This window comes from Mus pahari, chromosome 23 (genome assembly GCF_900095145.1).
Source record: "Mus pahari chromosome 23, PAHARI_EIJ_v1.1, whole genome shotgun sequence".
In the NCBI taxonomy this organism is placed as follows: Eukaryota; Metazoa; Chordata; class Mammalia; order Rodentia; family Muridae; genus Mus; species Mus pahari.
The window spans coordinates 19,640,532-19,652,551 of record NC_034612.1 but is presented as its reverse complement, the minus strand read 5'-3'; the positions used below and the strand labels follow the sequence as shown (position 1 = coordinate 19,652,551).

The window sequence follows — 12,020 nt, the reverse complement described above, 5'->3', positions numbered from 1 at the left end:
AGCAGGGGGAGGGGGAGGGGATGGGGGGATTGGAGGGGAAACCAGGAAAGGGGATAACATTTGAAATGTAAATAAAGAAAATATCTAATTAAAAACAAAACAAAACAAAACAAACAAAAAGCAGGGTCTTGGGAGGGTGAGATGGCTCCCTTTGGTAAAGGTACAAAGGAACCTGGCATCAAATTCAGCAACCTGAGTTCAGTCCTTGGAGCCCACACGATGGAAGGAGAGCACAGAAGTTGCTCGCTGACCCCCACAAACGTGATGTTATGGGTGCATAAGCATGCACACAAAATGGTGAAAATGGTGATAAAACTTGACAGGAGTAAAGACTGAGTCTTGCTCGGTAGCCTAGGCGATTGTGGACTTCTTTAAATAACCCAGTACCTGCCCAGAGCCCACACCCTGTTACACTTGATCCATTCTAGACACTTGACTGTTGGCTGCAGGGGGCCTTGTGTATGCTAAGCACTTACCATTGAGACCCTCTCCCCCTCCACCAGGTCCTGGAGGCTTAAAGCACACCTCTCATGCATCTCCCTAGGGCTCAGGCCTGGGTACCTCTTTTTATACATTGAACCCCTTCCTCTGTTCCTCCATCCAGGAGGCCGGGGTGGAATAGGAGCTTATCTGTACGTGTGGAGGTGTGTGTGCAAACATGTGTTTGATGTTCTATAGGTTGTATTGTTCTTGGAATGGGTTTAGTGCTCTACCAACACCAGTGCCCACAGGAGCACCTGCTGAATGCTTGGATATGCAGGAAGCAGTCCAGTGGCCTTGGACTGCTTCAGGGCCCTGGGGTAAAACCAATCAGAGTGGCTTCTGAGGCTGTGTTCCTCCCAAGCCGGCCCTCTCTTATCCTGACCTTCCCCCACTAACCTCCCTGCCCTTTTTGAATTACTCTGTGTGTGTGTGTGTGTGTGTGTGTGTGTGTGTGTGTGTGTGTGTAGTTCTGGCTGCCTGGGATCTCATTTCATAGATCGAGGCTGGCCTCGAACTCAGAGATCTGCCTGCTTCTGCTTCCCAAGTGCTGGGATTAAAGGCATGCACCACCACTGCCTGAGTAGTTAGGGCTTTTAGAATAGGTTTCTGGAACACGTGCCAATTCTCCTGCCGCAGTCTCCTGAGTGCTGGGATTACAGGTGTGAGCCAGTAAAGCTCCCACACACCTTAATTTTATGTAAGAAAATATGCACTCCAGGCTCAGTGACAAGCAGCTAGCCGCACCAGGGCTACCATGTCCCAGCCGTCTGGATAATGTTACCACCCTCCTTACAGACAAGCAGACCCTACCTGAATCCCATTGTTAAGTGTAAGAGCACCAGGCAAGTCATGGGTTTCAGGTCAGCCTAAGCTCCGTCTCGAGACGAACAAAAGATAACGAAAGAAAACAAGCAAACCGAAGCAAAAAGGAAGGGCAGGAGTTAGCGAGCATCAAGCTACAGATCTGTCATGCCAGCACTTGGGAAGTGGATGCAGGGTGATCGGTCCAGGGCTAGCCTGGGCTACACATTGAGCACTGAAGCTACTCCTGGACACCTGAGACTCTATCTCAGCAAACAAACAAACAGGTTGTGACCCACAGGTTGAGAACCACTGTCGGAGCGTTCCCTCCAGGATTCTCTGGATTCCCCAGATGCTGTTATAATCTTGGCTCCAGGCTGCCTTATCTGGCTGTGACCCGCCCAGATTCTAGGCTGGATAGTCCCAGCTGAGCATCGATTACCAGGCCCAGCCTTAGGCTCTCCTCTGTGTCTCTTGATTATTCATGTCCTGTTACACCACCTACCCAGATGTTGACTGCAGTGTCTTTGTAACTGGTAAGGGGGTCATTGCTAGGTGCTCGTGAAGGGCAGGGGCCGACCTCCCTTTGGCTACACTGATTAGATTTCTTTTTACTTATTTAATTTTCCGTGTATGAATATTTTCCTGCATGTATGTCTGTGCACTATGTGTATGTGTATACCTGGTACCCTTGGAAGTCAGAAAAAGACATTGGATCCCCCGAACTGGAGTTATCGATGGTTGTGAGCTGCCAGGCTGGTGCTAGCAATAAAACCCAAGTCTTCTGCAAGAATGACAAAGCCATCTGGACTTCTGAGCCACCCCTCTAGCCATTTTTTTTTTACTATTTTCTTTGTTTGTTTCCTTTGAGACTGGTCTCATCTACACCCTAGACCGGCCTGCAATTCGTTCTATAGACCAGGCTCAAACTTACAGCAGTCCTCCTGCCTCAGTCTTCTGAGGGCTGGGATTATACTTGGCATAAATGCTGGCACAGGCTGTTAGAACTGCCATCTCTGCATCAAGTTCTCCCCAAGTCCTTACTATGAATGTGCTTGCTGGGTATGAGTTGGGTGTCGTGGTTTAAGCCTATAATCTCAGCACTTGGGAGGCTGAGGCAGGAGGATTGCGGCACATTTGAAGCCTACCTCGGCTAGAGAGCAAGACCATGTGTGCAAAAAGAGAAAGCAGCTGGGCTGGGGAGATGCTCGATTGGCAAAGTGTTTGCAACCGAAGCATGAAGTCCCAAAATTGATCCCTTGAACACATAAACAAGCTGGCCTTGGCGGTGTGCGCTTGTAATTCCATCCACTGTCGGGAAGGCAGAGATGGGAGTATCTGTGGGGCTCCCTGGGCATAGCCCAACCTAATCAAGGAGAGACCCTGCCTCAGAAACCATGGTAGATCTGAGGAATGACTTCTGAGGTGGACCCCTGGCTTCCACATGCACACACACACACACACACACACGCACAGGCACTTGCTTGCATTCATACACTGACAGGCATACACACACATGAAAACCAAGTCAGCAAGGAACATCAAACCCCAAAAATCCAAATCTCCAATTGCCCACAATAAAAATACCCAAGACACTGACCCAGTGAGATGGACCGGCAGCTCAAGTGCTTGCTGTGTGTCTGATAACCTGAGCTCCATCCCCAGAACTCAGATAAACATTGAACTGCTCCGAGTTGTCCTCTGACAGCCACATGTGTGCACTGTGACACAGGCACAGCCACCATGCCCACAGTAATGATAAAATAAGTTTAGAAACAAAAATACAAGAGGGGCAGACTAGGTGGCTCCCATAGGAGAGGTGCTTGGCCTGACAGCCCGAGTTCCGTAACACACGACAGAAGGAGAGAACCGAATTCTGCAGGCTGTCTCCTCTGATAGGGCACCATGGATCATGTGCCCTATCCCCTAAATCTAACAGTCAGAGCAGGCATCGTACAATGCTATCTATCCTCAGAAGGGAACCCCCATCTTCATAGGACCAGCTGTGTACAAGACCATCACAGCTGGCTGTGTAGACTGTCGACACTCCCTCCTAAATAGGTGGTGGTGGGGAGGTCATTGGAGTGTCACTGGAGTATCCAACCATTCTTCCTAGCCATTTGTATATAGTTCTGCTCTAATTTCATGGGGCTTTGGGTCTCAGGGAAAGACTAGAGTTCATAGGCTAGAGAAGACGAGAGGGAGTTGAATCCATACTGGATACAAACCTTCCAGAACAGCTGTTTGGGGTCCCTTGTACCCCGACCCATAACCCCTCACCCGCACTCTATAAGTAAGTCTCATAGACTCATTGGTGCCCAAAGGGGAAACTTTGAAGGAAACAAACTTTGGTTTGTCACCTGGACCCTATGGGCAGTCAGCCACAGCACCCTCAAGGCAGCCAGCTGTTTTTGGACACTGGGCCCACTGTGCAAACACCCAAGCAGCTGCCATGGCCACAAGCTGAAGACTTGCTCCAGTCATGAGTGCTCCAGACACCCCCCACTAGCCTTGGGAATAAGCACTGTGAGCCTGACAAGCTTGGTGATCTGATGACCTTGGGACAATTTCACCCAGGCCGGAGCAGGAGCACTTCCCTGGCGGTCCCTCAGACAGCCAACGTGGTCCTTTTGTTGAAGGGCTGCCGGGATTGGTGCAAAACGCCTTGTCATACCTATTCTCTCTATAGGAGCAGACTGAGGTTCACGGTCCAGTTAGTGAGAATGAATCCCTCTGTGGCACTCTCTGATATTGTGTTATCAGACCTAAAAGGACTGACTGTCTTTCTCTTTCTTTCTTTCTTTCTTTCTTTCTTTCTTTCTTTCTTTCTTTCTTTCTTTCTTTCTTTCCTCTCTTTCTTTTTCTTCCTTCCTTCCTTCTTTCTTTCTTTCTCTGTCTGTCTTTTTCCCTCCCTCCCTCCCTCCTTCCTTCCTTCCTTTCTTTCTTTCTTTCTTTCTTTCTTTCTTTCCTTCCTCTCTCTTTTTCTTCCTTCCTTCTTTCTCCCTCCCTCCCTCCCTCCCTCCCTCCCTCTTTTCTTTCTTTCTTTCTTTCTCTTTCTTTCTTTCTTTCTTTCTTTCTTTCTTTCTTTCTTTCTTTCTTTCTTTCTTTCTTTCTTTCTTTCTTTCTTTCTTTCTTTCNTCTTTCTTTCTTTCTTTCTTTCTTTCTTTCTTTCTTTCTTTCTTTCTTTCTTTCTTTCTTTCTTTCTTTCTTTCTTTCTTTCTTTCTTTCTTTCTTTCAACCAGAAGTAGGGTAGGCTGAGCTGCTAACACAAAGGAGGGAGCTGGGCTAAGAGAAGGCAGAGAGTTGAGGCTGACGATTATGGGAAACACCAGAGAGGAAAAAACTGCTGCCAAGACTCCCTGAGAGCCATCAAGCTGAGAGGGCCATCCTAGGCCAGAGACTTGAGACCACACTAGCTGCGGAGAGCTGTGACATGGAGTTGTCATAGTAGCTTGAAGCTCCCACTCAGGAGCTGCTCACCCGCCTACTGCTGCTGCCATCTGCTGGAGACACTGGTTAAAGCAGAGAAGTAGCCTCCTAGCTAACAGGGAGCTGTGAGGTTTTTTTTTTTTTTTTTTTGGCTTTGATAACAGGAGCCATAGGCTTCTGAAAGCTTGGAGCTATAAGCTTCTGGGTCCCTCAGTCCAGCTCCAATTAAGAGTTGAGGACTGCCAGAGCTGGAAGATAGTCTCAGCTACTTCATTGGGTAGAAAAAAAAAAGCGTAGCTCAGTTAGCCGACTGGTAGCAAACATAAACGCTTAGCATGTAAGCGTTATATGTGCTTATAGATTCTACTTATACTTTGCCTGGTTTCAGTAATGTTTGTTGAGTGAAGAACTGAATGCTGGGACAGCTATAGGATGTCCGGGCCAAACAGGGACTCCAGTAGAGTGATGTCAATGAAGACAGCAACCAGAGGCATCAGCTTTACAATGGCCTAGACCAGTGGTCCTCAACCTGTGGGTTGAGATCCTTTTTTGGTGGATGGCATATCAGATATCCTGCATGTCATATATTTACATTATGATCCATAATAGTAGCAAAATTACAGTTATGAAGTAGCAACAAAAATAAGTTTGTGCTTGGGGGCTGGGGGGGGGTAGATCACCACAACAGGAGGAATTGCATTAATGGGTCTCGGCATTAAGAAGGTTGAGAACCAGTGTTCTAGACACCAATATGCAGGAGGTCCCTAAGGCAGAGACAGAGAGAAAGACAGGAACTGCAACAGATGAAGAAAGACAGCAACAGGAGAGACTGAGACAACTGGAGACACAGGCCTGTAGAGAACATTTTGGCCACAGCTGAGACTCAAGACCCTGAGGGTTGGGAGGAGGCTCTTGCAGGGACAGCCCCGGAAGATGCTGCCAGTGCCCTGGGAACCCAGCATCCTGTGTTCTCGCTCAAGATCTAACCTGCCAGGGGCCTGGATAACAGGGAGAGAGCCCTGAGCCTGCAGGTCAGGCATCCACTGTGTGCCAGGGTTTCACAAAGCTGCTGCCCCTTGGCTCTCGGTTCTCTCATCTGGAACAGCTGCCTCTACTCTCTTCAGAGTTGCTCCAGAATTCAGGTGAGTGCACCTCCGCAGCGCCTCGAGCACACAAGCTGTTAACTGTGGCTGTTCTTGGGATGACCCCAGGAGTGTGACCCTGGTCTCATTCCTGATGCTTTTGATTGGCTTGGCATGATAGCCTACCTTCCTGTACATCAAGGACTATATCGAGCCATCCCAGTTCCTTCAAGTTGGCAAACTGATCCCAAAGTAGTAGGGCTGGAATTGTTTAGGGACAGGAGAGAATGTGAAACCTGGTCCATGGGATGGCTTTTTGTTAGTTTTTTTTTTTTTTTTTTTTTTAAAGACAGGGTCTCACTGTGTCGCCCTGGCTGAACTGGAACTCATTATGCAGCCAGTGTTAGCTCAGAGCTCACAGCCAGCCACCTGCCTCTGCTTCCAAGTGCTGAGTACCTTTTAATAAGAAAAAAAAAATGTCATTTATTTTGTGTGGGTGTGGCAATGTGCCCCATGTGACATATATGAAGGTCTTAGGTCAGCATGGGTTTGCTCTCTCCTTCCACCACGGGAGTTCTGAACTCAAGTCTTCAGGCTCAGTGGCAGACACTGAACCATCTTGCCAGGCCAGGGTGGTACACTGAAGGACTCACAGTATCCCCTGCTTGGCCAGTACAGAGTTGCATGCAGCAACATCATAAAACACAGGGGCCCCAGCAGAGAATTCCCCTGTCCAGCTGCAGAGCACAACCTGGCAGGAGCCCATGCATTGGCACCTACCTGCTCTGTTCTCTCTGGGAGACCCCTGGCTGCAGGAATGGAAAGGGGCAGGCAGGGTATGGGGGGTGGGGCGGTTGAGAGAACTCTGAACCTTGTACAGAGGCTATACAAGCTATACAGGCTCTGACCGGACGGACTCCTGGCCACCAGCAACATGGAAAGCAGCCAGGCCAGATAAAGATGTTATGCCTTGTTGTAAAATGAGAGCTGGGTAGGCTGTGACCTGGCCCTTGAAGCCTCACAGGGGTTCCTTGATCTTCCCAAACACAGAGCATGTGTTTTGCTTCTAAGGCTCAAGAGCCCATGATTACCCTGGTTGGCTACTAGGCCCTCCCTAGGTGGTGTGAGTCCTCAGACCTCTTTCCTGGAGTTTCACCGTGGTCACAGGAGGGCCATGCACCACCTGGGTGCAGAGGGCCAGCTCAACACAGGACTCACAGACCACAGAAGTCAGAATGACAGAGAAATCTGTGTTTAGCTGCAATTTGTCCCTAGAAAGGGACACCATGTGGTATCACGCCGGACGTTGGTGCAGGATGTGGTCTCAGGAAGCTTCAGGTAGGCTGATCACGATGTGCAGGGGTTGGGAGAGACCGGGTAGGAGTCAGTGGATTGGGAAACGTGGCACTGGGTTAGCTTTTTGCCTGGAGAGGGTGTGATCGGGATGATGAAGGAGCCTCAAAATATGATAGCCTGGAATTCCCCAGGTTTTCTGGAGAACACGCCCTCAGGGGGTAGTCATATCCTATAGGAAGCATGGGAAAGTACATGCCCAGAGTCTACATCATATTCAACAAACTGTGGGTGGGGCAGATGCTCTTATGTTCCTCCTGAAGCCTCTGTAAGGGCCACACAGCAACATCCTAAACCACAGGGGCCCCGGGGAAGCATTCTGTCCTTCTGCAGAGCGAAGCCTGCAGGAGTCCGTGTATTATTAGCACCCACCTGCTCTGCTCTCTCTGCGAGACCCTCGACTGCAGCAATGGAGGCAGGCAGGGCATGGGAGGGCAGTTCAGAGAACTCTGTTCCCACTGACCATTTAACCCAAGACCAGAGGTACAGAGAATTTGGGGGGGGGGGTTGTACAAGAGTAGATCAAACCCAAAACCTTACCACCGAGCTGTCAACCTGTCCAGTGTACAAAATTTTTATTTAGAGTTTGGGTTTTAAAATGAGTGTGACACCAGCATCTAGACAGCTCCAGCCTGCGGGCCTGGCTTTCGGTGCTATGTGACAAAGATTTTTTTTTGGACCCTTCCCTGTTGCTGTACAGGACAGCTGTGTCCTGCAGGCTGGTTGGACAACATGGGACATCATAGGAGCGTGCTTTGATCTCAGGGCAGAGTCGGGTGGCTTCCACGACAGGGAAACCTCAGACCCCCACCCCCACCCCCTCGACTCTGTCCTGACTAGTCTGACAAGTGGGTCTAGGGTGTGGCCAGGCTTGGGAAACGGAGGGTAGAAACTTAGGACCCGCTAGTTGCTCGCTCATCCTGACAACACTCAAACCTGGCCTGGGGTAGACAGAAGCCTTTCTTACCTGAGATGGGACCCGGCCAGTTGGAGAGGGGTTGTATGTGTGTGTGAGATCACTAATTTTCATCTCGTGCCCAATGACAGAAACTGCTTAACCTACAGCCAAGCCTACCCAGGTGGCCCTGTTCCTCAGGCTCGTCTCGTCCCAGAACCTTTGAACTTGGCGGTTCCTTGCTGGAGCTTATCACCCCATCTTGGGTTCTACCTCAGTCCCTTTCTGGACCATGGAGGTTTGTCACCCAGAGCAGCAATCCGTGCACAGCTCCTACATCTCCAAGTCAGGCGGTCACAATGTCATGACGCCCCGAGGACCCTGACACTTATCCCTGCAGCTCCCCCTTGCTATCACCCTGTGCTCCCCCAACCATCCTCCTTCCCTAACTGTACGCCCACCTTTATCCCAGGTGTTAGAAGCCCTTCCGCAGCTGGGGAGGGGACAGCTGTGAGTCTAAGCTGCAGGGTCTCAGTCCAGAACTATATGGGGGCATCTTGCTGAAGCAATGGGTACTGACAGATGAAGAGAGATGCCTCTATAGGCGCTCCCTGCCCACCCCCGTCAACAGCACCTGAGGGAGACCCACAATGCTCTCCTGGCCTAAGAAGAGGGAGATAACAGGACGCAGCCTCCATGGCTAGTCTGTCTAGGATGAGGAGAGGTGGCCGTGCTCCTGATGGTTGCGGCAAGACCCCTGGCCAGCATCTGGGAACCTGTGGGCAGATCCTGAGTGTGACTGGTCCCCTGTCCCAGCAGATACGACACTGGCCGCTGTGAAGAGCAGTGGATCAGACTTCTGGGTAGGTGCCTATCTCCCACCCTGTTCCCCATCGGGGTATCAACTCTCTCACTTGTGAAACAGGCACGGTGGCCCCTATGGATACCACGAGGAACCCCCCCGTTTGCCCCCATCAGCCCACGTGCAGATGCCGTCAGAGCCGCTCGGGTGTGGACAAGGCATCCTGGGGTTGTGACAGCTGGGCTTGGGCAGCCCCGCAAGGTGCAACGAAGCAGCGTGATGTGCAGAGGAGGGAAGGGGAGCTGCCTATGGCTGCTCCAGGTAGGCAAGGTGTGCGTGGATGCCCTTGGTGGGACTTCCTGTCCCAGCTGGAGACCACTCCAGCAGATGGCACAGCACCCCTGGGTTCAAGGAAGGAAGGAAGGACGGAGCGAGGGACCGGGGGCTTGGAGCACAAGTCCTGCTGAGTACTGGCCAGTGTGTCCCTGCTCCCCTTGGCTCCTTGATCCGCAAGGCTAGCACTGCCCTCAGGATGCCTTGGCAGAGACTGAGGTCCACAGGCCCCACAGCAGTGGAGTCAGAAGCAGCAGAGATGGCAGTGCCGACCTGTGTGCGTCTGAAGTGCAGGAACATACTGCCAGACCATCTTGGGCCCCGCTGCGGCCCTGGGGTCCGGGCCCTACATCCTCCGCATCCGCCAGCGGCTCACCGCATACCAGCCAGTCCCGGGCTGTAGACTGTGGGTACCCGGGGGCTGCTTCCAGCTCACCATCCAGCACTTTCCAGTACTCCTGGCCTCGGAAGAAATAGGATGCACCTGTATGTGGGAAGGAGGAGGAGGAAGGCTGAGCTGCTGGCTCAATCACAGGGGACTGTGCATGGGACAGTGTGGCTGAGTAGAGAGCTTGGGTCGGGGGGTTGGGTAGGGAGCAGGCTTAGGCTGTCTGGGCCACATCTGTCAGTCAGAAGCATGGGCCTGCCTTGGACAGCTGGAGGAGGCTGTGGGACACAGGGATGAATTGTCAACCTCCACTCTTCTTTGCCAAAGTTTCCCTAGCATCTGTTCTGTGAGCATCTCTTTTAGTATTGGGGTGGAGGATGGATGTCCTTAGGAAAACATAGAAAGGCTGGAAGTCCAGTGCAATTGGGGAATGAAAAGCAGGAAGCAACGAGGGAGCAAAGCCAGAGAGGTGAGGCCCTGGGCCCCTCAGAGCTCTCACATAAGTGTGGAGTATACAGTGTGATTCAGGGAATCCCATTCCCAAACCCCATCTACAGACAAGGAACACGCCGGACAGCATTGTCCCCCCCGCCCGGTGCTCACCATCAGACCAGCGCATGGCATCATCCAACATGCTGGGGACACCTCTCCACAGGGGGCCCTGGGCAGGGTAGCCAGGGTCCATGCGCCGTGTGTGGTCATCATAGCGCCAGTACAGCTGGTCCTTAAAGAAATAAGTCCTGTCATTGTGGGCCCAGGAGAAGACAGCATCGATGCCACCTGGCGGGAGGCTGAAGTCGGAGACGGGTCGCGGGTACCCTTCCTCTACGTTGTTGTCTTTAAACACCCAGTATCTGTCTCCTGGTGGTGAGAGAAAGAGCCATGGGCTGCGGCAAAGGCTCCAGTCTTGACTTCTCCCAGTGTCCCCCCATCTTCACCCAGGTGGCAGGACAAGGTAGTAACCCCATCTCGTCAAGGAGAAGCTGCATCTGACATTGATTGAGCACCTACTATTTGCTTGGTGATTGAGCACCTACTACTTGCTTGGTGCGGGTCATTCAGATAACCAGTGCCTGAGAATCAGGTCTTCTTCTGACAGCCACTTAGAGACAAGGAACCAAGACACCCGTTACCGTGTTCCGTCAATAGATATAGATCTTAATCAAATAACCTATCTTAAACCCTTTATAGGGCAGTGTTTCATGTGACCCAAGCTAGTCTCAAACTCACTATGTAGCCCAAGGATGACCTTAAATTTCTGTTCCACCTGCCTCCCCTATCTGAATGTTAGGGTTAAAGTTAAAGGCACGGAGCACCAGACCCTATTACAAGTGTGTCCAGACCACCATCAAATGGAATGATCAGGACACCTGTGGGTGACAGTTGTAATCTATAGGAAACATGGCATATGGAGGATGGAGCCTGGGATGGTAGATGCTGAAGGCCTGAAGGAATGTTCTAGATTGGAGTCCAAAGACACAATGCAAGGGGAGACCCTGGTGATGCAAGAGTGTGTGTGTGTCTGTGGGTGAAACATATACTCACTGTAATGTGGTCTCATTGGCTTAGGGGCCAGTGCTTAGGAACAACTAGTCTTGGGCTCCCCAGTTCTGTAGTGGGATGGGGAGATGCTGCTTATATTCTAATGCTAATTTGGGCCCCCTCAAAACTGGTTGCCCCAGAGATGAGAGAGTCCACATGTAGACTCTAGCCATGTGACCCTACCCCCAGTTAACTGTGATGGTAAATAAAGATGCCGGCAGCCAATAGTTGGGCAGAAGAGACATCGGTGGAGTTTAGGTTTCAATAGCTTGGAGGAGGAGGAGAATGTGCAAGAGAGGAGGAAGGAGACGCTACCATGGGTTATGGGTTAAAAGAACATGGCCTCGAGGGCTGCCCAATTAGACCTAAGAGTAGCCCAGATGGAACATAGCAAATAGTGATAACTCCAGGTTATCGACAGGAAAGTAGATTCTAACAGCATGGAGGGTAGGTAGCTGCCCAGCTGTTATGTTGCTTAAGGCTTAATTAAAAATATAAAGGCTGTGTGTGTTTTTTATCCAAGAACTCAATAACCAAAGTTGGGGTAGAAACCCCAGGCTGGGATTTAAATTTTCCTACAACACAGCTCAGTGTCAACTGAGAAAAAAAAAAACTGGCCAGCCTTGAGGATACACAGTAAATCTGAGCCAGTGCGCTACACAGTGAGACCCTGTCTGGGGGTGGGGGGAAGACAGTACAATAAATAGTTAACGTTGTCAACTTGATAGTGTGAAGAATCAAGCCTCTGGTCACGCCTGGGAGGGATATTTTTGATTGGGTTGAGGTGGGCAGCACCATCTCCACTGGCTGGAATTCCCGTCTGAATAAAAAAGAGAAAGCCAGCTGTGCCCCAGAATCCATCTTCCCTGGCTGAGGATACAATGTAACCAGCTGCCTCATCCTTCCTCCTGT

The 12,020-nt window shown here is 50.9% G+C and overlaps 1 protein-coding gene across 1 annotated transcript in view; it reads right to left on the bottom strand.

Moving 5' to 3' along the window:
• Positions 1-7,031: 7,031 nt before the first annotated feature.
• Mmp17 (matrix metallopeptidase 17) overlaps positions 7,032-12,020 on the bottom strand; it is a 25,277-nt gene continuing 20,288 nt past the window's right edge. The window contains exons 9-10 of the mRNA XM_021186708.1: positions 10,170-10,427; positions 7,032-9,662 (exon numbers count right to left, since the gene is read on the bottom strand). Of these exons, the coding sequence (XP_021042367.1) occupies positions 9,373-9,662; positions 10,170-10,427 (548 nt within the window). The 3' untranslated portion in view covers positions 7,032-9,372. The remainder of the gene's footprint in view (positions 9,663-10,169; positions 10,428-12,020) is intronic.